General features: G+C 40.1%; 1 protein-coding gene across 18 annotated transcripts in view; it reads right to left on the bottom strand.

The window, feature by feature from the left end:
* The window catches only part of PLCH2 (phospholipase C eta 2), a 100,920-nt gene that overhangs the window by 35,532 nt on the left and 39,177 nt on the right, over positions 1–26,211 (bottom strand). For 7 of the 18 annotated variants that reach the window (XM_026862721.1, XM_026862726.1, XM_026862732.1 and 4 more), the window contains exons 1-5: positions 15,306–16,347; positions 6,665–6,811; positions 6,056–6,299; positions 5,382–5,511; positions 1,500–1,670 (exon numbers count right to left, since the gene is read on the bottom strand). In XM_026862721.1, the coding sequence (XP_026718522.1) occupies positions 1,500–1,670; positions 5,382–5,511; positions 6,056–6,299; positions 6,665–6,811; positions 15,306–15,426 (813 nt within the window). In that variant the 5' untranslated portion in view covers positions 15,427–16,347. Of the gene's footprint in view, positions 1–1,499; positions 1,671–5,381; positions 5,513–6,055; positions 6,300–6,664; positions 6,812–8,025; positions 8,190–10,540; positions 10,739–11,931; positions 12,011–15,305; positions 16,348–18,297; positions 18,323–26,211 lie in introns of those variants that run through there. The other 11 variants (XM_026862738.1, XM_026862739.1, XM_026862722.1 and 8 more) reach the window with 8 other exon arrangements.

Genomic DNA, 26,211 nt, shown 5'->3' with positions numbered 1-26,211 from the left:
GAGTCAATGCATTTGTTCCTGCATTCACTGCATCTTGCTGTCCAATTATTTCTCCTCACTTCAGAACCTTTCACAAGTCTCTAGATGAAAGATCGCAGTTCAAGGACCTCAGGAAGTCATCCAGCCCAAAATCCTGCTCAAAGGAGGGTCAGCTACAAGGTCACATCAGTCAGCTCAGGCACTGCCTAGTCTGGTCCTCAAAACCTCCAGGGATGGAGGCTGCGCAGCCTCTGCAGACAGCCTCTTCCAGGGGTGAAGGTCCTCAGGTATTTGATGCCTTGACATTTTCTGCTCTGCCAAATTACCCTGTACCAAAAAGACCCAGACTTGTTTGGACCAAGGGGTATTTGGGATAGGAGGAAGTGTTGGGCTTCCAGGCAGCTTGGTTACAAAGAGTCCTAATGCCATAAAGGTTCAATTCAGTGACAGAGGAATGAGATGAGTGGGCATGTGGTGGTGTACCATACACACAGAGATAAGAAACTCTTATCTTTTACTATTAGAAAAGAAGACTATATCAACACTAGTTTCCTTTTTTTCATGAAAACATAACACGGACTGTCAGAAAATGGACTTCTGTAACTTTAATGCGCACAAGTGACTGATGGAAAAAATTTCTGAAGTGACTGATGTAGGCTACCCCCTCGTTGGACACCGTAACACAAGCGGATAGCGCTGACTGCAACACAGCACACAGTTTGCTGCCAATTTGCTGAACGTGCACAAGCAACCCTAAGCACAATGTATAAGTGCACCTCACTGCCTGAATCAGACAAGCTTACAAATATAAATTAACATCTCTGAAGAGCTGTAAAATGTCTCAGATTTATAAACAACATAAAATATCATGTTTATCATGATCTACTGGCTGCTGCTCCCACCACACCCACACCATGTTATTGTACAGGGCATATACAGGTTCTCTGGTCTGTCAGACAAAGACACCTGCTTCAGAGCAGCGAAATGGGAAAACAGTCTTTAATACCTGCTCCAGCAATGGAGTTAAAGCACTAAGAGACAATATGTACTACTATATATTCTCAAAAAACTTTCCCAGACATGAACAATCCTCTCAACAACTCTTCAGAAACATAACCTTCCCCTTTACAAACTGAAATACTGTGACACAAATTCAGTGTCTCATCACGGACTGTGCACCAAGTCAAAAGCAGAGCCAGAAATGCCATTTTTGCATCAGGGTACTGTACACTGGGAAAAGACAGATATTGATGGAATTGTCCTAAGAGAACACATGGAAGAAACTGTAGAGACTATATTTAGGGGCACAACAAAAGAGCCTATGGAAAAAGGAGGCAATGAGAGCACAAAGATTCAAGAAATAGTCATGCCAGCCTACAAGATGAAAATCAAGAGGCTTCTAACTGTCTGTTTTTCACATGCATGACAACAAACTTCCCTCCCCGGTTAAAAGGCAATGCATCCCCAACAGCAAACAGAAAGGCTTGCAGACTGGAAACCTTTTCCTGGCTTGGGCCTACCTTCTGTTCAGTCTCCAGAAAGCGTCTCAGGTCATCTGTATCTAGGTGGTCCTTGTGGTTACTGTAGGTGAGCATTAGCAGGTACAAATCACGTCGCGTTGACATCATCTTATAGAAGGCGCAAAACTCATCGAAGCCCAGCGTGCCCTGGTTCTCATCCGTATCAGCCTCCTGCATGACAGAGCAATGTGGCAGTGAGACACCCATCCGCCCAGCAAGTGCCTGAACAAACTTTAAATAAACAAACCCCTGCATCAGAATAAAGCCACGTGGAAATTAATCGCGGGTTGATACGGCCTGACATGGCTACGCACTACAGGGCCTGCCAGAACAGGCTGATTTATCAGGATGGTGGCTGTCGTATGAAGGCTTTGCTCAGCTTGCCCCTTTGAACATCCTGAATGTATGCGTTAGGGCATGAGCCAAGAAACAACTTTTAAGGTCTTTTTTTGTTTCACAGAAAACCCTGCTTGAGGGATTTCTTCTACCTATGGCAATGAAGACAGTGTACCCTGCAATGCAGAACAGAACATGCTTATGTCTGGCAGAATTACCCTTTCGTATTTTCTTGTGATCATTAGAACTTAAATCATCTTGAAATGAATTTTATATCCAGGATTTAGATGGATACCTGTTAAATCCATGGCCATAAACTAATAAGATCTGCAAGAATACTGATTTTGTAAGTAAAGTCATCAGTCAATGGTGCTATACTCTCTGACATATCTATCCCCTACAACATGTACGTTTCTTGGGGTGAGGTGCTCCAGCCCGTGAGCCAAACCACCCTCAGCTGTATCAGCAATACTACTTACTGCTTGCACACAGTGGAGATAGAATTTCTTCCAAGAAAACTTGCGAGAGCCTGATCACAATGGGATCCACCCAATGATATAACTATTTGGAGGACGGACTATGGAATTACTGTGTTTCCTAAAAGCCTGTTCCTAGAAGCACGAAAAAATGAAGTAGAAATTCTGCCAGGGGAATGGATGAAAAAGGAAAGCTGCAATGTTTCCCAAACAGGACAGACAACATGTGCATATTTTATGAAAAAAAGCTTATCCAGTACTCCCTACTTTGTTCTCAGTAAAGGAGCTGTCAGCATACTGCTTTGCTCACCTTCACTACAGACACGTTTAAGTAAATTCAGGCCACAAAATTAAAAAGTAAACTAATCAGGTGAGTTTTTAGCAAATCTTCACATTTTTCACTACATTTCCTTTACATGTTGCCATACTAAGCTCACACAACCACGGGTAGCAGCACTGAGCAGCCTTCACAAAGACTTGTGTCCTGGTAAGCTGACATCAGTTCAGTTATTTCTCCAAGAACAAGTACTGCCATAACCCTGCAATTTATCCTAATGCACCCACAGAGATTTTTTCAAAACTTACACAAACAGCCTCCTCTTTCCTTGTTCCCAAAGGACACCCTGCACTTGCTCCCGACTCTTTAATCTTCATAGACCTCACCATTTTGTCTCTTTTCCAGTCTCTCACTTCAGCAGTTTCAGAGCCTGTACCAGCTACACCGCTGAAGCTGACAGCATGATAGAGGAAGTGGCTGGAAAAATGAGGAGTCATGAAGTCACAGATGAAGCTTCTTTAGAAACGGGCCCCAGGTGAAAATATGAACGCATTGTGAGCAAGGAGTTGCTAATAAAAATGGCTTTTCCCACTGTAACTATGGCAGGGTTTTTTTTAAACAACTCACTACTTTAAGTAGAAAAATTAATATTTCAGGTAACTTTCTTCAAGACCTACATATAATCTACCCTATCATATCTTAAAATACTTGGTGTAGCTATTTCATTAACCAAGAGATTTTTCGTTTCAAGGCTGCTTATTGTGATTCGAAGCTATCAAATAGCAATTACATTTTCAGTTGAGACCAGCTCAGTTTCAACTCTGCATTGCATGTGGAAAAGCAAATCTGTTCTTCTTTGTCAACAGCATTTCTAAGTACCCGATGTGTGTAGCAAATTGTCATTGATTATAAACAGTAAAACCAGAACACAGCAGACAATAACTGCAGTTTTCTTCCCAGGAAAGTTTTACCCAGTCTCTTCTATTTGGCTGGTATCAAACCTAATGGTTCATCCTGGAGTCACTTTAATCCTACTAATTTTAATGAGATTTTAAATTCAGTTTTTCACTGAGCTACATCCGTAAGCCTAGTATTTGCTGGTATGAAATGAAAAAAATGAAGGAAAAAAAAAAAGTAATGGATAAAACCCCTTGGTCTTATCTGGCTGTATATGCATGATTCTCAAAGGTTTTTGAGCCTGGAATGTGTCCCAGAACTGAATTATTGAAAATGCAGCAATCACTAAACTAGCATGACTTAGTAGTAAACATGAAGCAGTGCTCAAAGAGCTGCCATTCTAATTGTGAGATTTTCAGGCACCTGAATGTACATGATGCTTCTGCAGGTACAGACACTTCGTCCAGATGTTGCTTCAGAAAAATTAAAGTAGCTAAAAAGTCCTCACCTCCAGCAGTCTCATAAGGTACAGCCTGCACCCTAGAGGTAACAATTTTGGGTATAGAAACAACCAGGACCTAACACCGTAGCACGTATCTTGCAGAAAGGATTACAACCATCCATCCCAATAGCCAGTACTTTTGGAATTCAAAGAACTTTCAGTTCTTTGACAGCAGAAGACATCTGTTTTGCATAAGCTGCTGTTTAATGCGATAGCCTTATGTGAAATTATTTAGAGTCATAACCATACAGGTTTTCATCCATCAATCAGATAATTTATCACCTGCAGAAGTAAAAGACACAAACTGACCTTTCTTTTTTTTTTTTTTTTTTTTTTTTTTTTTTGTATTCCCAAACAAAAGCAAAGGCAAAGGAGAAGGTACTTTCAAGTTCCTGGTGACTAGCATCTCACTCCATAAAAAAATTTCTTTTTCTATTTGGGAACGTCTATGGTGTTGTAATGCAATAGTGTGCAGCAGCATGGATAAATGTACTTTCAAAATTCATTCTGATCCACATAAATTGTATGCCATAGAAAGGGAAAATGGTAATCAAAATGAGGGCTGGCACAGTAAAATTAGAAATGAACCCCAGCCTACTGGGCATCTGTGTGCTATAAAACTTTTATTTCTCTTTTATTCAGTAACATACAGAAAAAAAATGCTCAATTATTTTAACTCCACTTCTAAACTTCTGTTTAAATTTCCCCCCTAGCTGTAAACTTTTTCTGTATGATTTTCTGCCTCTAAAGAACAACCCACCCAAATGATGGGTTAAATATCAGCCTGATGCATACACCAGGATAACCTGTATCAGCTGATTAGTTCACCATGCTGGAAACTATTGATCCAACTTCTGCTCGGGTCCTTCACACAACAGACTTTTTGATTAGAAAAGCATACACTTCTCCATAGTTCAGCTGCCCAATAAATTGGGTCAAGGTCAGTAGAATTGAATGTCAAAACAAATAGCTCTTAGCAGTGCAAAAACCATGACAGATAAGGAAGTCTGCATACTGGATATATTATTAGTACCAGTTATTGGAGGATACTGGATACTTTACTAGATAATATTTATTAGAGAGAACGTAATCAGATGAGGAAACATGACTGAGCTTCCTATCAACAAGTGTAGCAAAAAGCAATCTTTGTACCGTGTGCCTGTATGTTATGTAACACCAGAAGGTACCTGGTGTAGTGCTTTTTTCTATGAATCTATGACGTATTTCTGGAGCTCTTTTCAATTTACCAAATGGACTGTGTAGTATCTCTCAGTAGAGTGGAAACAAACCAGCTGCTCAAGTATTTACAATCTCTCCTACTTGGATTCATGCTGAATCTCCAGCAGCTCCATCCTTGTTCTTTCAGGAAAAAAACCTGTATTTTCATTTCTTACCTTAAACATTTGCTTGACTTTTTGTCGGGGTAGGTTCACATTCAGTTTGTGCATTAGCTGGAGCACTTCACTAATACTCAGACTGCCATCACCATTTTTATCTGCCTCATCAAATGTCTGCTTCAACCACATTGAACAGGAGTTAAGGAGCAGCATGAAATATTAAGGGATATTGCTGGACATTACGTATATATTATTTTTTTCACGTTAGGAAAGACTGTATATGAGGCTGGGGATGAAAAAAAGTTTGAGGTAATATATAATATAGCTCTACTCATGTTATTTCTGGAGCAGTTTGTAGACTTGCTATGCTCAACGTGCAACACGTGCTGTTCACCTGTTCCACAGCACAGAACAACTAACTTGGGAGCAAATTGCAACGTTGCATCACACTTTGTCCTGTAGAACCAAATGAAATGGACAGCTTTACACAAGGAGACAGGAATATGCCTGTATGTTTTTCAGGCCACTCCAGTCATTCAGCTCCAAATCCTGCCCAGAACAATCCTCTTCAAGGACTCGTCTGTCGCTGGAAACAGAGAATATAATGGGAACCGCTTTGAAGCTTTGAGCTTCGTGCTTACTTTTAGCAAAATAAATACTTAAAGGAATCCCTGTGCTATTGGTAGCTCTCCACCAGTGGGAAATACTCTCGGATAGTGTAAGAAGGATATTGGTCTCTGGTCCTTTGGCGTTTTGAGAGGCTGTCTTCATCACTGATCCCTGCCATCAGGTATTTCAGCCCTGTGATCCAGGTGCGTGCTTCCTCTCCACTGGAAGATACCAGGTCAAGAGATTCCATATGGTCTCCATAGTAGATGCTGAAGCAGCAGTTGGGATCAAAACTGCCATCGGCATAGCGCTGAAAGATCTCCGATTGCTTCCCCTCACAAACCTCCTGAATAGAGTCGATAGAAACTAGAACGACAAAAGCATGTGGTTCGTTACTGACTGCGTCAATGAATGCCCGAGGCCAGACAGGATGCATTTACCCTGTAGAGAAATCCTGCAGAGAAACAGCCCAAGCCTCACATTGCAAGGTCCCCAGTTCACACAGGTTCTGCTCACAGCTCATTTACAACACACTACACCACTGCAACCTGCATAGCTAACGACAGCAACTTCTTCTTCATAAACTATTAATGACAAAATCATTTACGGCCCTTTAAATTCATGTACAACATTCTTCTTGATCACCTATGAACAAGTCAAATCCTTCGTGCTCGTTGGTTTGTAAGAGTGCAAGAAGGAATCAGAAGAAATGTTCTGTGGTTGACACTCACTTTTGGCTTTCTCATTCTTCCGAGAGGGTCTCCAGCGAATACATGACTTGTGCTCATCCAAGTAATAAAAGCGGACCAACCCTTTGGTACTGCCACGGAGCTTGATCATTTGGGTCCCAGTCTGCATGGAACTCATACATCTTTCCACTGAAGAGAGAAACAAAATGATACCAGTAAATCAGACTTTGCTGCCTTTAAAATTGCCTTTACGGGAAGAAAACATATCAAGCAGCTGCCAAATTAACAGTTCAAGTCAAAGGACTTTCCTGTACTGTCTAACATGAGAGGTCAGGTTCTAGGAACAAAACGCCAGAAAGATTCTGGGCAACTGTGGACTTACCTGTAAACGCGAAAGTTTTCATTCCTGTATCAATAGGTGTGAAACACATGTATGTTGGGACTGGCACAAGGTACATATGCTTCTTAAAACCATCCTGAATGCTTGATTTGAGCCCCTAGAATATGTACAACTTGTGCCGGACACAGTACGAAATTTCACCTGGAAGTTCAGATCCTTGGCCAGCAAAAACTAGCACAGTTCCATGTCAGGAAATGATTTCATTTTGTCATTTTGATTATGCCTCATGTTTCTGCCTCTTAAACATAGAGTAACCTTGTGGCATAACTTCAAAAAATTTTTTTTCACTTTCCTCTTTGTAATTTCTGGAGTTCCTGTCAGCAGTATCATGGTTTAGAAGTACCATGGCTTCTTATGAAGCAGTTTAGTTCTCATTCTGTCTATTCTGAATCAAATTAAAAAAAAAAGTAATTACTCAGTTTTGTCATCAAAAGTATTCTAGGAACCCTAAAAATAATTCAAAGGCTTTTCTGTACAAACGACTTAATGGTGTTAAACCATTTCCACTGCCTTAAAAATTAACAGCAAGAAGGTGATTAGAATCCAGTTTGTGACTGCAAAGATGAAACCAACTTCAAAGGCAACATTCTTATAACGAGGTCTACGGTTAGGGTCAACGACAGAGTAATTTTATCCTACACCAGCCAGGGAAATGTATAACCAACCAAACAGCCTAACAAGTAGAAAGGGACATTATTTTGATTTGTATTCTCTAGGATAAATATAATTTTGCTGGGCTTGAAAAGATTCCAAAATTTTTTTCTTCTTAGGAAGAAGCTGTAAGACAATTCTGAGCAGGTATCATCTGCACTTATCAATGCTCAGCATGCAAGGAAATATATCATATCAACAAAAAACTCAGTATGTTTTTTTCCTCTCCTATAACATGAGTAAATCTTCATATTTGCATTAAAGTGGATCTGAAATATCCGTTAAATATATTCTTTATGACCGAGTTTGAAAAAACACTGAATGCTAACAAATAAATTCTACAAATACTTACCCAGATAAGCTGCTCCCAGCATGTGAACAATCCTAAAAAGCAAACTCAGAAAAACACCTCTTCCTACTAAAGCAGTTAGGACCTAAAATGCCTTGTGGATCTATATAATTGTATTTTTGCATTCAGTCCTAAGTCATAAACATTTAGCCACCACTTGCCAACACCTGTGACCGATGAAACACAAAGCACATTAAAAACGCGCTAAGAAGCAGAGTATAACGGAACTACTAGCAGCACAGATATTTTGGGGAATTTAGCTGAACTAATAATATTCACCTATTGATCACATTCTAAATCAAACCACTACCAAGTATCAGTTTCTAGAATAGACACAAGGAAATTCAGACAATATTCCTACCATGCTTGGTAACACCAGAGCATCACAATAGGTCTGCCTAAAGGAATCCAGATTTGTAAAGGAAATGTTTGATCTTTCACAAGAGTGTGAGACAGAGCTAAGCTGAACTGATCAGCAATGTTATTTTGAAGCCGACACACTGGAGGGAAGGGATGTGCCATCCAGAGAGACCTGGACATGCCGACCTCAGGGAGTTCAACAAGGCCAAGGGCAAGGTCCTGCCCTGGGTCGGGGTGATCCCAAGCACAAACCCCGGCAGCCCTGAGGAGAAGGGCTCTGCTCTCCTGACCCCCCCTGCAGGGCTGGGTCCAGCTCCGGGGCACCAACAGCAGAAGGACACGGACCTGCTCGAGCGGGGCCAGAGGAGGCCATGGAGATGCTCAGGGGGCTGGAGCCCCCCTGTGAGGACAGGCTGGGAGAGTTGGGGGGTTCAGCTGGGGAAGAGAAGGCTCCGGGGAGACCTTAGAGCGGCCCCCCAGGGCTGAAAGGGGCTGCAGGAACGGGGGGGGACTCTTGGTCAGGGGTGTAGGGATAGGATGAGGGGAATGGGTTTAAACAGAGAGAGGAGATTATAGATTAGATCTAAGGAAGAAACTCTTCCCTATGAGGGGGGTGAGGCCCTGGCACAGGTTGCCCAGAGCAGCTGTGGCTGCCCCTTCCCTGGCAGGGTTCAAGGCCAGGTTGGACGGGGCTTTGGGCAACCTGGGCTGGTGGAAGGTGGCCCTGCCCGGGGCAGGTGTGGGACTAGATGAGCTTTAAGGTCCCTTCCAACCCAAACCAGTCTGTGTTCCTGTGAAGCTTTAGTATAATACAGCACTTCTAGAGTGACAGAATAACACTAGGACTTCTGCAAACCAGGAAAAAACTTTACAGCCCAAATATTTACTTCTCTCCAGAAAGAAGAAAGCCCGTTTTCATTACATACAGAGCCATCACAAAGGCACTGCCTGTCTGCTTTTTACATCACGCTTTCACTTGCCATCCAGGCCAAAGAAAACAGTAATCTGTGGAAACAGTAATTCTACAAAGCTGGTACGGGGTATCAGCTTTTCCTCCCACTGCTTCTACGGATTAAGGCATTGACCCTACAAATTTGCTTCTAGATGTCGTGGCAAGAACCTAACAGATTTTTCTTCTTCCAAATCACTTAAAACCACATTCTCCTAGGACGAGGCATTTCACCTGTGCTGTACTTTGTTCCCCTCCCGGGGATTTGGCAGCATTACAGGCAGTGCAGCCAGTGGCCTTCAAAGAAAACCTTAGGAGCAGCTCCCTCAAAGAGCAGGACTCCTGCCCCCTCCGTGGGGACTGCTGCTGAACCGAGGCTCCTGCATGTGAAGCCCCTGGGAGCAAGGTTGGGCCCTACCTACGCCTGCCCAAACAGGAGACGTTCTTTTGAAATTCAGCTGTTGCAAGGAACTAAGCCTGACAACATGAAGGCAAACTGTTAGCGACTGGCTGTGTCCCAGGAATGAATGCAGACTCTCATAGTTTCTGCCAGGTCTCTCATTAATTCCCATAATGACAGAGCGCAGCCTGTGACTTAATTTTCCCATGGCTTTTCTGCCTGATCTGTTTAAGTAAAATTAGAACTATTACCATGTCCTATGTATTTATATCTTTTTTTCAGACCTAGAGATGAGAAGTGTAAATTACTACTCAGATTCTGGATGGTAGAATGAAAACTAATACATATAATACATATTCTAGTGAGTAGGGATTTATAAATGCAAAAGGAATTCTGAGGTCAGGCTCCTCTTTTATCAATCTGTACACACAGACTACAGATGACAGTGTCCAAACTAAAACACTCATTCCATGTTTTCCAAAATGCATCAAAACCAACCCAGTTCTTCAGGGAGATTCAAGTCTACCTCTCAGGCAAAAGGAAAACACCCAAGAAAAGCAAGGTAGAGGAAAAAGAAATGGAAAAAGTCATTGATGTTCCTGTGCTTTCAGAGCTCATACTCAGACAAATTCAGTTAATTTACTCAGGAAAAGAAGGTTCCACAAAATAGATTAATTCGAAAGCACATCACTAATAAAAGAAAATTTAAATGTAAAGCCACAATTCTGTACATTGTTCATGTTAACAAAACAGTTATGAAGAGAAGGTGTTAAATTAAGACCAATGTAATCCCTCAGGTAACACTTCACCTCTTAAAGCTGACCCCTTGGCTTCAATCACAGATGCCCTTAGATGGAGTCAGTGTGGTCAGCAGGTATCAATCATAAAAGCAAATGCTGTGCTATAGCTCAGAAGCATTACTGGAATTCACCGCAACATCAGATCCAAAGTGGATTCAAACTTGGCTCGACCATTTCCCAGACACTGCAATGTTTTCAATATCTGCTTTCATTCCAGTTCAGAAGAAAGAGAAATACTTCTAAAATTTCCTGTGAGACAATAATTATGGAAAGCTTGGAGTTATTTTAATTTTACAAGGTTTATAGTTTTGGGTTGGTTTGGGGTTTTTTTGTTTGTGGTTTTTTTTTTTGTCAAAATAGCTAATAAAAAATCTCTATTAGAACTAATCGCACAGACTTTAAGCCACATTACATTTCCAACTTCCTCTCTGGAAGTTATTGCAGGAAATAATTTTATCTGAAGAAATGAGAAGTGCAGAAACGGGACAAGTATCAAAGACCACACCTGCTACAAAGCAGAAAATACTTCCAAATCACCAAAATAAAAGTACATTTTATCCAATACACATTTTCTTAGCTTTTATGTGAAGTAAGAATATACACCTCAGCTGTTAAAATTTGAATAAGCATCCTTGAATAGCTTTTTGAATGCAGCTGTTAATTTCTGCTGCAGGACTGCTCTCCAAACCTCCCCAGAGTACACAGTACCTCAGCAGGCACCTGCTGCCAGTTCCAGCTGATCTGGACACTGGACTTTAGTGATTCAACGCACAATTGCAATTAATGTCTGCAGACACAAACCTGAGTTCAGTTCTGTTCAGCGTACCTGCCAACACCTAATACTTAAGTATCTTTCTGGTTTTAGGAAAAATGTCTTCCTTTTTGTGTCAGGAGAACAGCAGCAACTTTTATGGATCCTACCAACAGGATGGGAAGGAAAGCCTTTAAGGTAATGCAGAGGCCTTAGCTAGGGGTAGCTGGACAAAGAGCAGGAGACTGAGGGGAAACAGTGCACCTCCACATCCCTCTGTGTGTCTGTGCACTGAAGCGTGCACCCTTACCTGTCCGCATGACCAAAAGTTTAGGGAACTAGAAACACTGGCAGAAAAATTTGCAGGGGGAAAAAAAAAACCAAAACATACTGGTCATTCTATCAAACAAAAAATAAAAATTTTTTGGCAGTCTTTCACAGCATGTAAATGAGAATAGCACACTGAGGAGAAGACAAGTATAACTGCTTCTCCATACCACTGTTCAGATACTTTCTTTAAGGATTCATTTCTATACTTCAAATAAAAATACCTCAGTCTCGCATTTTTTTAGGAGAAATGGCTCCTAACTCTTCAATTAATACTGAAGACTTCTTCTTGGTTAAATAATAGTTTGCACTTCAATCGTACCTTTTTGCAGAATTTGGTTGAGGTTCAGCTCTCTTTTGATCTCAGGAGTTGCCTCAATTTGCATCTGGCCAAAATAGTCACGGAGAGAAGATGGATCTCTGTACTGCAGCAAAAGGCAACGTCATAGCAGAGCAGGAAACAGAAACGTAGAACACTTACATCCATTCTTGTGCTCTTACAAAGCCACGCTAGACTGACGCAGCAAAAAGACTCAAAGTGATATTTCATAGTTCATAGTAACATTTATAGTTACTATAAAAAGTTCTAAGGTAACAATAAATAGCACAACTACACAAATCATAAATCCCTACAATTTGTCCTGATATTAAAAAAAACCAAACAAACAGCACCCAATTTCAAGCTTTTTTTTTAGAAAGATGTTCTAATGTCTGCTAATTAATTATTTATGGTTCAGTAGCATTATTGTCTGTTTCTGGGTTTGATGTAAATGTGTGAAGAAGTGGGAGTATTTTAGCATGTGAGGATGAAAAGAAGTTAGAAAGATTGAGTCACTGAGTATTTTTATACATGGACCAGCTCTGTCAAAAGATTCACATCCAAAGTCCAACAGGGCTCCAGGTTATGTCGCAGGGCTTTGGCCCTAGCCAGTCTCTTCAGAAAAGTCAGAAGGGCAGCACCACCCCACCCTGCTGTGTTCCTCCCCGTTAGCAGATTCTGACAAGACACATCCGGATTCTCTGCTGCAAAACAACCTCTCTTGTAAATTCTACAAGGAGAGGAAAATAGATTTGAGGCTTATTTCTCTTCAGGGCCTCCAGGAGATGCAGCGTGTTTGTGAGCCTGGAGAAACCCCTCCGGTACCCGCACTCTGTAAGGGCAAGCTCTTCCCTTCAAGTATTACCAAACCAAACCAGCTTTCCCCCATGCAGAGGACTCCCACACTGGTCATACATTCAGCACGGCAAATCCCTTGAAGAGATAATAATTGCTACAGTTTTTGAAAGCCTCACTGAAATGGTTTTGCAGCTACAACTGGCTTGTCAATAGGTAAACCAAAGAAGTGACTGACTCCAACTAGTCCTGCCAGGAAGATCAGCTCAGACAGGAGGCATCAAATCTTTCAAAAAATCAATATAGAAATATAACAATATGAAAGCCTATAAAATATTATTATTATTATTATTATTATTAATAATAAAATGTAACAATAATAATAATAATATTTTTTTAATATATATATAAATATAAATATCCAGTACAGTGTGATGGGAATTCTGTTGAGCTGAAAAGTCCTGGAATTAGAAGATATTTTCAAAATTCTGCACATGAACTGTACAACTGATTTCTGTGAGCTTGATGAATCTCCATGACAGTTCATTATACAGCTCCCAGAATGTCCCTTCTGACCCTGAAGACATTCACTCAAGTAACGGTCTTATCACAGAATCTTAAACATTAACTGTTGGCTACAGCAACCTGCTTTTGCTCTTTCTACAGGCACCTCTGCTAATGGAACACAGCAGTAGCAATTCCTACCTGACACACTGCCTGACGAATCAGATGAATTGCTATTAAAACCAACGTCTGTTACCTAAAGAATTTAGCATCCCGTGCTTCATAACAGAGGCAAACCGTCTTTATTTATATATTTTTAGACTTTAAGTTTAAAGACTTAAACTAAAAAAGTCTTTACTTATTTATTTTAGCTTTATTTATTATTGCATATTAAAACTACAGCCTTTTCCTTATAACATGAACTGAGGGAGGTACTGGCTCAGTTTTCTCTTACATAAAACCTGAACTGTTCTTACTGGGTGGATTTTGCTTCACTCACACAGAGAAACCCTCCAAACCAAATTTAAAAACCCAACCAAATGAAGACGAAAACAACAAAAAACCCAAACAAACAAACAAAGCCCCCCCCCCGAACCAAAACCCAGAAAAAACAGAAAAGGAGACATTGCCATGCAGCGAGTGGCATGGTCAAGAGTTAACCTGAGGTCTTTTCTTTCTACAGTGTTCACAGAGCAGGTACAGCAGGCTGATTTGCATCATTATGCCGAGATCCAATTAAAACCCAGACCATATCCAACTTCACTAATCTTCATTTATTTCATTCTGCATTCCTACAGCCTTGAGAGCAGGTCCTTCTCGCCTTGTAACCAACCATCTCATTACTAGAACGAGAACTTTCTTTCACTTATTTGATCTCACTGACTCAAGCCTCAACTAAATTTCAGGACTCTCTACTATTCTTTTCAATGGCAAAAAAAAAAAATAAAAAAAAAAAATCTCAAAGTATCTTTGAAAATGAAAAATTCTGTATAATTCTGCCAGCAATGACTGACACATTGTCTGCTGCGTACAAGAGATAACACAAGCCTGGAGCTGTCCTTAAAGTGCACAACCCCTAATAAATGAGATGTTAATAGGAGAAGAGATGCTCTCAATCCTGTGGAAATTAGGGTGCTTAATTCAAGGTCAGTCTGTCAGCTCTCCATCTCCCAGTTAAGACTCCATCAGCCATCTGGATAGAGGGAAGTGCAGAAGCAGAGTAGGACGGCATTTCTGGACCTCTGCAAAAATTCCCATTAGTTTCTCAGCTATCTATACCTCCAACTTCCTTGTTGAAGAAAATCTCTTTGACTGGTGAAGCTGACAGACAAGTAGGCCAAAAAAGAGCTTCCAAGGCAACAGGTGGTTGTGGCCAAGGCCACTGCAGATTTCCTTACCAGACACGAGTGGCTCAAGAAGAGTGCTGTTAAAATGCACTAGAACAGGAAACATCTCATTTCTCCAGCCATTTCCAATTAGGTTTGCTAGTGTTATTACTCATTTAAAAGAAAGGCTGCTATAAAGCAAAAGGGGACCCTCAGATAGCTGGTGATAGCTTAAGAATTTTGCCATTATATATCAGTATTCGGAAAAAAAACCTCCCAAGAGTCCAGTGACCTCCTATGGAAGAAGACAACAGAGATACTTCTAAATGCTCACTGCAAAGACTAAAAACTACACATTCTGCATGAAAAATAAAACAGTTAAGAGGTGGATATATTCTGGCAGATAGCAAACCTATCTTACTGTGGGTATGGAGAGGAAGATAGAATCTATCTATAAACCAGAAAATTTCAAAAGGTCTGCACACATCAAAACGTACATCTCTGCATTTGTTTTTCCAGAAAAACGTAAAGAAATCGGTAATGAAATTCTAACCGAGAGGTTCTTCAAGACCGGAAGAATTGCACTAGCAACCATGCAAAATAACACAGGCTCTGTCTCAAGTTCTTTTTTCTTTTCTGCTCCCCCACACTACTGCTAGACAAAGTTGTCACTAAATAAGATTTAAACACGAAAGTCGTCAAGATGATACTGTCTGGTTCAATTAAGTGGCAGGTATTCAGCCTGCATCTTACCAATGTGGCCGATTTTCCATTTCGGAGAAGCTACGATGCTGCCACCAACCCAGAAAAACTCTTCAGCCAGACGGGCCACTGAAAACTTATTTTGAAGCAAGGGAGATTTTGAGGCATCCATATCTGAGACAAAGGCCAGCTTCAGAACTGAATACAAGCACTGACGGCCTGAGTGGATATCAAGATTCTGTAGTACACATTTTCAATGCAATAGCATAAAAATATTACCAGGAAAAAACAAGACAATCGGTGATTTCCAAAAATCCAGTGGTATTTTTCAGGTTGTTACAGAGCAGTTTCAAAGTAAATTTAGGCCTCCTCCCCTGTCCACATTTAGAATATTAAAATGCCAACAAAATCCTTTTTATTTTATGTGACGTACCTATGCGTCTATTTTTGAGGATTAGATGGGTTTCAGTTCAACATTTTAAAGAAGACACATGCTGGACACGGACAGGGCCGTGAGGTAAGATGGCATATAGATGAATTCATTACTGGACAGAAAGGCCTCCCAGTGACATTCTTTCCCCTTTGCTACTTTACCAGCTCCTAAGCATCCACCAAAACATTATACCAAATTTACAGTTGTTGGCTCCTCCATGTCGCTTCCTCCTTCTGGCAGCAATTCCTACACAGAGGAACCCTTTTATAAATTTGATTACTAACAGATTTGCAAGTCCCTCTCTTGCTGAGGGCTCTACTTGCTCTTCAAATCTGACCAACAATATCCACTGCGGTAAGTGCAAAGTTAAGAGTACAATCCATTCCCCAGTCTGCCCTCCTGAGCCACCCTTGCCTTTCACTGTGAATCTGTCCAGATGCTTAAGCTCTTCGGTCTCTTTCCAGGTCTGAAAAAAAAGAACAATCACATTTTCTTCTCATACAGCTCTTCAAAATATCATTGTACCAGTCTTCATCTTTTCTCAGAAGGTTCTCCTCAGCATTTTAATGGACTTGCTTGATAAAAGAAAGAACATTTCTCTCTAGGCAGTAAAACTAGATACAATGCAAACACAGCAACACATGTTTGCCTCAAATCCTAAATCCATCATACGTACTAATCCTAAAGCTGTGGTTCTGCCCTATCCAGTCAAGGGATTTAGGTGACACGTTACAGCTGTAGGGGGGGAAAAAAAAAAAAAAAAAAGAACGCTTAAAAAAAGTGCTTTCTTTTTCTTCTTTGCCTCTGTTAGCAGCACCTTTCCATCTCACAACCCGTCTCGGAATGTCTTTTCAAACTGAAACAACCCCATGGAAGATGCTTGCTTAGGACACCAGCCAGGCAGCTGCACTGTACAGAACAAATGCACACACAGAAACCAGGAACAGTGAGGGTGCTTGAAAACTGACAGAGATAAAAGCAGGTAAGGATTAATTTTTAAAAAGCACTCATTCCATTTGAAATGCATCCATTAAACTCCAAGTACAGAAATCTGTCATTTATGTTATCACAACCTCGTAATCTACATGAAGTACAATATACAATTGCTCTTGCCATCTGTACTCTGTACAAAAAGCCTAGTATACTCCTCGCTTGATGAGCTAAACACAAATTGCCCGTTTAAAAACACATTCATTAAGTGCTTCCCACTCCTCCTTTCATAGTTTGAAAAAGCTCCAGAGTAGTTAATTCTAGAGATGATTTGCTCTCAATTAGAAGTTGTTTATTTCACCACCTATCCCCAAAGTTCTTATATTAAGCTGAACTCAGACTTTAACCACAGACTGATTCCAAATTACAACAAAACTGGGTCCGTGCTAAGGGTCAACAGTGGCAATAACGTTACATACACTCTTGTCAGGTTCTGCCATTTATTCAAACACTTCAGCAATATTCCATTCTCCTAAGGCATCTTTCAAGAGTAAATCAGTGAGATGACTGCAAACTAATTGTCATCAGAGGAGGAGCAACTTCATCTTTAAAATGCCAAGAAGCGTATATCCATACAATAGAAAACTGCTACACAGAAGGTGAGAACCCATGAAGCACGTTCTAAAGATCCTAACCCTTTCTGCAGATGAAGCAACATCTAGCATAGGCCAGAATGAGAGCGGAGAAGTGTGAACTCAGCTCCTGCTCTACCTCATGCTACTCTGAATTTCTTAAAGAAATCAGTAAACACCTTTGTGAGTAATTTCCACGCTACAGAAATAACATCTTAAATGGAGAGAATGACATTGTGGTACTTCACACGGGAGGAGATAGAACTATACTTTAAGGCCATAAGGAGACAAAATCAAAGTAAAGTTTTGCAATAAACCAGAAGTACTACAGTTGTTTAGCTCTTTTTTTTCCTCTTGCAGCACTAACCAGAAGGATTCCTTGCAGTCGTTCAGGCTGTACATACAACAAAATCTCAGCAGCTGGCACTCTGTGTGCTATACAGCAAAAGGAAGTCCTTTTAAAATTCAAAAATTAATTCTGCAAGGACATCCTAGACTCTGCATTAACCATTTATGTGTTATCAACCTAGGGGCAAAGGGAAGGAAGAAGAGTGAAATGTAACTCCTATTGCAGCACTGCCCAAGATATTAGTTTCACAGTTCAGAATTAGAATTCTGTACAAGCAGGACTTTGAATGTAGATTTGGTTTTACACGAGTACAGAGAAATGTCAGTGATTTATAGCACCAGAAAAGAACAACTATTTCAATGTTCAAGTTAAAACTAGATTAGATTTCTAATCCAATGCCCACCAGCGAAGGTTAATTTACATCCTTTTAGTTGGCACTATCAAACCATCCTTCAGGCCTTCTAAGATGATCACATAAACAGAGAAAAATAAAATCTTTCCAAAAGCCTGTCTATTTACTGATAATGCTGGATACTAGATAACAGTTTGGGAAAGCCACAGGAAATAACAAAGGGTTAAACGTGACATAATCCCTCTCCCAACTCTTAAACATACTGAGCTGAGTACTTAGGATATAAGCCTATTGAAATGGGTTTCTATTCTTGCCTCACTTGACATCTTCTGAAAAATCTTGCTCACCTGACAACATGCAGATTATAGACTTCTTTCCATGGCTCTTCAGAAACCTATTATTCTCCAAGTTTAACAAAGGCTTTTCATGCCACAAAAAGATTTCAAAACCAACAATGTTGGAGTCTGCAGGCTGGCCTGTGGCTTAGCTAAAAGTGGAACTCAGAATATTTGACAAACAATGCTAGGATGTCAAAAGCCTTGCAAAATAAGAAATTCCCTTCAAGAACAGCAGAAAAGCCGGACTGCATCGTACAGAGAAAGAACATCCTGCAGAAGACATAGGATCACAACATACATATGGTTTGGAAGATAGAGGAAAGTGAGCAAAATGGAGATTCTCCTGAGATAAATGGGTTTAACGCTAATGTAATCCATCGGTATGGATGGGTTCCTTTCCAACGTGCATGAGGGAAGGAGAAAAGAGTTCAAAGTCATTTAATACACAGGGAAACGGCCGTAGCCCTCAAAGTAGAGAAAGACCAAACTAAAAATTTCAATGTGGGGAATTTCAGTCCCTAGGCCAGACTCTGATGTCTCTTTTGTCTGCTATACAGCAGGATTCAAGCAGAGACAAAACAAAGAAGCAACACCAGAGGTGAATTAGGCTCCCAGCGCAGCAGGAAGCCGGAGTCTATCAGGTAACAGCACGCAGACACGACTGCCATACCTCAGCTCGCTACCAGTTGAAGACGTCACAGAATTTATTTCAGGCGTATTTAATAAACTGATTTTCAAAGTTCAATAAACTGATCACCAGAGACATTCGATATTACAGACGTGACACTGTAACTGAGCTGTAAATCCACACAGATTAGATTTGTAACTTCACAGCCATGCACTCCATTTACCCTTGCATGAGCACGCGACAGACCCAGTTTACCAGATGAACAAACTAACCCCATCACAAGAGGCTGATTCTAAAATACTTAAACACACATGGGCAGCAATTAGTGAAACACACATTAACTTTAATACAGGTATCACTATTTCCCACTTCCCATCCAGGGGAACCTTGCTCCTAATGGCTGTGGAAGAAAATGATTGCCAACCCGTAAGTCATAAAATAAAAGGAGGAAACAAAAATTTTTCACATATCTGGCACCAAGCCATATTTCTGTACACTCTCTCACTTGCTTTTATCCTCCCCATTGCACTTTCAGCTGTAAACACCAGGCAAAAAGCTCTGGGAAAACTGCAGAAATTACAGTTACAGCTACATCTTAGATACCCCAGCCTAAGATCTTCAGATGAGTTGGTAGGCCTGTCACTGTCTTCTGAAGATTAAATGCCGAGAGGTTTCTAAAGGAAAATAACAAAAGCAATCTTGTTGAAATGCACATCACTAAATACAGTTTAGAAATACATCTAAACTATGGTAAAGGTTCAAACCCCAGCATAGATAAGCACAAACACGAACAGCAGGAGCACAGAAAGTTTGACTTGATGAACCGAAGTCATGATGCTCATTCTAAATGTGTGATTTATGTTTCTTCCCTTTCCCCCAGAAATGCTGCTTCCTAAAGGTCAAGAGCAGCATGATCTAGACAGCAAGGCCAGTCACCTCATTTTCAGTTTCTCCTCTGCTGGAGCCATTTGCCTTCGTGTTTCCATGGCGCTCCATGTTCTCTGACTTCTCCGTGTCCGTGTGTAACGGCTGCCTGTGTTTCTGATGTGACCTCTTCCCAAGAAGATGCTCCATGCTGATGGAGCGTAGACAACTTCTGTCATATTTTCTATTTTCTATTCATATTTTCTATTTTTGTCTGACAGATTAAAAATCCTGCACTAGCTACATAAGAATTCACTAAAACGATCACTTTCAGATGGTTCTGGTAACTTCCAAGGAAGTCAAAAACTCAGATACATGGAGAGTTATAACCAAATTTCCTGCACTCACTCAATTGCCCATTCACAAGCTCAGATAGGCCAGAGCACCAGCTGGGCTACAACATTATCCCAACCGCATATAAGCTGCCTTTTCCTTAATTCTAACATAACTCAACCCTACTGACCTTTGACATGGACACAGACAGAGCTATAGTCTACCACAGACCGCTAGACCATCTGGACAGCAACTCTGAGCTCAGTAATCCACACTCAAGATTAAAGCCACACATCTTGTGCTGGCAAGTGGAAGCCAGCTTATTTACTAGCTTCTGTTTCTCACCCCCCATGCTCCAAAGCTTAACGTTCCTGCACTGCCTCAGAACATATTCAAGTTACTCGGTTTGACTGAAATACATCTGTTTTCAGTAGGCAACAATTTACAAGGCCACTGATTCCACTGGGAGAAACACCAGTGGCTGCAACATTGCCTGTCCCGGCGCATCCTTTCCGAATTGGAATTCACAAGGGGTAAGCCCTGACACTGCTGCTTTATCTAAGCAACCACAAATATGAGTATTTCCAGGGCTTTGCAAAGCTGTGTAGAAAGTTGCATTATTAAAATAATCTGATCCCGAAATCCTTTAAATTACTTTATTCACATGAAGGAATATTTGTGGAAAGGGAAACCATTAGCAACAACAGCACTAATGTAATGACAACAATTAGTCTGCCTCCTTCCACTAGGTTTAGTTCTCTTGACCTCATCTGAAAAAAACGCTGCAATTATTTTAATTAAGTGAGAATAGGCTTTGTGTTTTGAGCCTTCGAGTAGGTTTTGTGTTAAGGAAGATTGTTTCTTTAATAAACATCTTAAGATTTTTGTGTCATGTTTTATCAGTGAAACTGTAGAAAAATTTTTAACCCTCTTCCACTTAAAACATGCTCCATCTTTGAGGTATTTCTACAGCTTTTGCCTTCAATGATTAAAATATAATAACAATAGTATGCTAATGAACTCTACTAAGAATTCTGATGCTGGTTTTCACAAAGGAAATTAAATTTCCAAGATATCTTTTGTAAAAAGGATTTAAAAGCTATTTGAACTTTTTTTTTTTTTTTCCTGCAGAGCTGTAATGATGAAATTTTGTTGACTGTAGAAAAATGTCAGCATAAAATAAAGATTTTAAGGCTATAAATGTTGCTCTAAGGTCACCTTGTTTCCAACCTCTGACTTGTGTAGAAAATGTCCCTACACACTTAATTGAAGTAAGATCTTAAACTCTTTACATTTAAAGATCTTTCCGCACTTTACCATCTGTTCAGTGACATGGGTCATAAACACTGAAAGGGAGATTAAGGCAGGTTGGGAGGGAAGAAATCTGTCCATATGATTGAACAACTTCTATGAAAACTTCCCTAAGAATTCAAGAATCCACGGCAAAATGGGTACAGGAAAACAAGACAGATTGAAAGACATTCACAGAAAAGACATCTGCTACTGAAAGGCATCACCACAAAGTGATTTTAACTCACAAACTTTGCTTCCATATTTGGGGTGAGTTTTAATATATTCTACCTGTAAAAGATTCAGAACTCTTATAGACCTTCCTTTTGTGCCATATATATTTAAAAATATGTGACAGACTCCTTATTTCTTCAAATATATACCAGTTTCATGAAACATGGAATAAATGGAGCTGCATTTTCTCTAGGAATAACCCAGTCTCTGTCTTCATTCAACGCTCTCCTCTGGTTCTGTGTCATCCAAGAGAGAGTCTTATGAGGGTATGCTGTAGATTGAGAGAAAACAGCAGGATTAAGCCACCAAGCTTAAATCCACAATGGACACGCAGGTCATCCTGCTCTTTCTTAGAAATACAGGCAGGTTACACGGCAGCACAGAGCTGCCGGTGCATCAGGCAACTGCAAGGTGCTCGCTAAGTTTTCAAGGGTTACTCGAGGAAGATGTAGCTGACGGGTGAGAGTGGAGACCTTCCTCTAGAGCCACTAGTTTAGTCCATCCTTTGCTGAAAACAAAATGTCAGAGTCATTCATACCAAAAATTAGAAATCTGTCTGCAGCGAGGCAAAGCAGATGGCTTGTATTTAAACAATCTGGGAGCCAGAAAGTCCTGTGCCCAGGAACTTCCGTAAAGAAATGCATATACCTCGCATCCTTGAGATTTTTTCCTAAGAATTTATAATCATCAGGGGTGCTTCCCCATCCCAAGGACATTAAAAAGTTCCAGCCTCTGCTGATAGGCCTGACAAACAAGAATTATTTAATTTTAAATATCACAATAACTTAAAGAAAATCAGATTAGCCTCAGAACCACATTTTGGCTTTGAACTCTGTCAACAAGGACACACTTTCATAGGGACTTACCTAATCTTGAACATTTTCTTTGGACTGGCAGGAAAAGGGGTTGAGGGGTGACAATATACTTTCATTAACTATTAGCTGTTTCAGAAAATAAATATTTTTTTTCTCATTTCTACCTTGTAAGAAAACACAAAGCTGACGCTCACATCCCTTGTTGATGTTTTAATGGGCGACCGCTCATGAGACTGAAATGAATAGGTAAGCAATAATTTTGTAATCTGAATCTATGCCACAGTTTACAACACGCAATCAGCGTGTATTCTGAACAAAAGAGAGCACGAAGCACTGAGCAAGACAGAAATGTGATTTTCTAATGATGTAGGGCACTAAAATTTCCAGTAGTACCTGTAGTGTTGGACTACACAGACTGCAAGGTGTAGGTTAAAAGGGAGTTGAATCTTCCATCGGCTAAAATAAGGCAAACACACTTTCATGGGAGATCACTGCCTCAAGTTCCACTCCAAGGAAATTAGAGGTTTTAATATTTGTGACAGAATTCTTGAGAAAGCATTCATTTATCAACTTACTTCCCTTTCAAAATATATCACTCTACCAATCCAGCACCTGAAAATCTTAGAAACCAACTGCAGATCTTTTTGTAAGCTTAAAAGACAATCATAATTGTGGTTTTCTTCAAGCAGGAACCACCTGCTGGAACCCCTGAAGGGGAAAGATTACAAACAGTGAGAAGCACGGTTGCACAGTGAGCGCGGGCTGCTGGGCTCAAGTCCACAACAAGGTCAACGAGTGCAAGTCAGTACAGCTTACTGCCCCGGTTTTTTTTTAGTCTTGGATTCAGTATCTCTTGGATAAACATGCAGGAAGTAAAGTAACTGCTTCTGGGCTCCTACAGGAAAAGTATTTCTATCTTTTGCTATGGTCTCCAATATCCACCTCAGTTTGAAACAAAGCAGTCAGTCTGACAGATTCCTCTCTCCCCAGGGTTTAGAACCAGAAGAGAAGATCACCAGGCATGTGAAGGCTGATGAAAGAGGCAGCTTGCTGGCTGAACTGTGAAAATGCTGGAAAACATTTTACAGAGATCCACATTTAACAGTGTTTCTGGACTTTGCTCAGTACTGGGCTGGTCCACATTCATTCTGTGTCAGGCCACATCATGCCATAAAATTAGTTGTCCTCTGCCTTTAGACCTGCAGAAGCCAATATTGATTATCCCTCCTCCTGTAATTCCCTAAAATGGGAAAGCTTTCCCTTTTAGCTGAACTAAATTCTCAACCACCACACAAATTATTCTATCTAGGGACAGAAGGGATATTAATTACAAGAATCTGCATGTAAGGTATCTGTTCTTTAAGCTATTCACTTAGCATTAACGTGAAATTTTCTTTGCAATGTTTCTCTCCTTTTTTCTAAATGAAAACTGAAGATAAGGCATCTGCAATCATCTGTAACTGAGGTCAGAACAGAAAAAAAAAAATGTGCCCCTTTAGTAAGAAGGCAAAGTCAGTAGATACGATGCTGGAGAAACAGAGAACATGTGTGTATTGATTTTTCTTTGGTGACCTACATTCCAAGAATAATCACCTTGATTACATCAACTTCTCACCAGAAAACCTTTAAAGAACACTTACAAATGGTGAAACAGAAATAATATCTAAGAAGGTGGGTCGTACCCATGTAAGTCCGTTTAATTACAAGCAATGTTAGTATTGGGACCTTAAAAGCAAATTCTGGTCCCTTTTTTCTGCTTTTTTCAATTCATCGTATTCACCTGTCAATTCACATTAACAGTGATAATAGGAAAAATAAAATAATCTTGCTAGAAAATCTCTGAAGATAGAACTGAAAAGCAAAACTGTAATCATTCAACAAGTCAACAGACTTTAAAATATAAACCTATAACAAGCTGATATTCAGCCTAAAGAGTAGCCATTATTTCAAAATTAAAATCCTTTTGGAACTCAGACAGAATGAGAAAGAACCATGGGGGCATATTTGAAGGAAGTATCACCCGCCAGTTGCTGTATATAAAAATCAACATCAAACGCATCATCTTTTCTCCCTCACATCCTATATCACTGTGTCAAATAGCATAACACAATGGCAGATCAACAACTCTGCTAAAATTGAGACAGGAATGATTCATTACTGATGATTATGGTCTTCACCTTAGAAATTCTGCACTTCTGCTGCTTTATTGCTTCCCACCATCCACTTGCAGTGAGTCTGGAGCAGCTATTGCTATGGGACAATAAAGAAGTGGTTTAAAAAAAACCCCAAACATGCCATGATGTTAGTGAGCATGATAACAACTGTTTCAGTGAATTTGTTCTGCTCAGGTTTCTATGACCGTCAAAATAAAGGATCCATCTTGATTTATGTTTGATGTTGGTCACCATGAAGTTTGACCTGAGAAGAACTTGCAAGATGTCACAACTGCCGGATATAAAAATTAACTGAAGTGCATCAAGAAACAACAGACAAATTACGCTTTAGGTTCCAAACCTATCCTTGCTAAGCACCTCATCTTTCATCATCACGTCATAACAAGGACTTCTCTTACATCTTAATGAAGATAAAACCTGCTTTTTTATTTATACTAAGGACAATGCATTTTCTCAGCTGAGAAACTGATTTAAATCCTAAAATTAGACAAGGATTCACAACAGCTAAGTGTACCTTTAAAGAAGTGTTATGTTCTTCCTCTTAGAAGCAGGATATTCATCATTTCCATTCTATAATTCTATTTATCTGCTTAAAACTTCTAGAATTGCTATGGAACAAAACCTGGAAAGATATTGGCTTGATAAATTCAACTGAGAAATACTGCTGAGAACATTAGTTTATGATAAGAAACAGAGAAGCTATTTTTGGAGGCATTATTTTTTGCAGGCTCCTGCCTCAGTTCAACTAATGGGATGCTGAATGACAGACTGTAGAGTTTCAATCACCTTAAAAAAAAAATTCATGCTACTCTAAAAGGGTGAGGATTCTGAAGGAGCAGTATTTCATTGTATCTGATTTCTACTGGACTTCTTATGTTTTACTCTGTATTACAAATATTCTCTAATTTATTCAGTACCAAAGACAATGACGCCACAGGAAGAAATGCATCAAAACTACAGATTGGACATCCTGCTCGGAATCACTGCTGTGCCCACAGTGGCTGAATACATCAGGAAGAGAGCCAGAGTTCATTCTGCGGATCAGAATAAAAATTTCTGACAGGAAAAAAGGATGCATGATAGCCCGATTTTCTCCAGCATACTGAATTTTCGCTTAATTTCATATTATGCATTTTTAAGAACAGCATTGGCCTTTATCAGAGCAATGAATACATACATGAAGTGATTTAAAAAGGGGAAGAAGTGCAAGTAATCTCTAGTCCAGAGGCAGATAAATGGACAATGTCTGTGAATGATTCCTTCTGTGCCACCTAGGGACTTCACTAAATGAGAAATGCATCAAATCATTATACTCTCAAGAAGAATCAACGCTTTCTTCTTCCCAGAGTTTAACAGTCTCAGACTCGTGTTAGGTACTTTACACTCTACTTTTTTGGTAACAAACAGGTAGCACTGCATAAGGAAAGCAGAAGGTCCATTCCAGCAAATTTCAGATCTCTATTCCAAAGCATGTCATCATTTCTGCTCGTGAAAAGTGGATTTGATAAGTACTGCCACTGACGCAGGGTGAGAACTGAGCTTCAGAAACAGTTTTCAATTGATTTTTGCAAGTACAATTGACTGG

This window comes from Athene cunicularia, assembly GCF_003259725.1.
Source record: "Athene cunicularia isolate RWA chromosome 21 unlocalized genomic scaffold, athCun1 chr21_part1, whole genome shotgun sequence".
NCBI lineage: Eukaryota > Metazoa > Chordata > Aves > Strigiformes > Strigidae > Athene > Athene cunicularia.
This window is presented reverse-complemented; position numbering and strand designations above follow the sequence as displayed.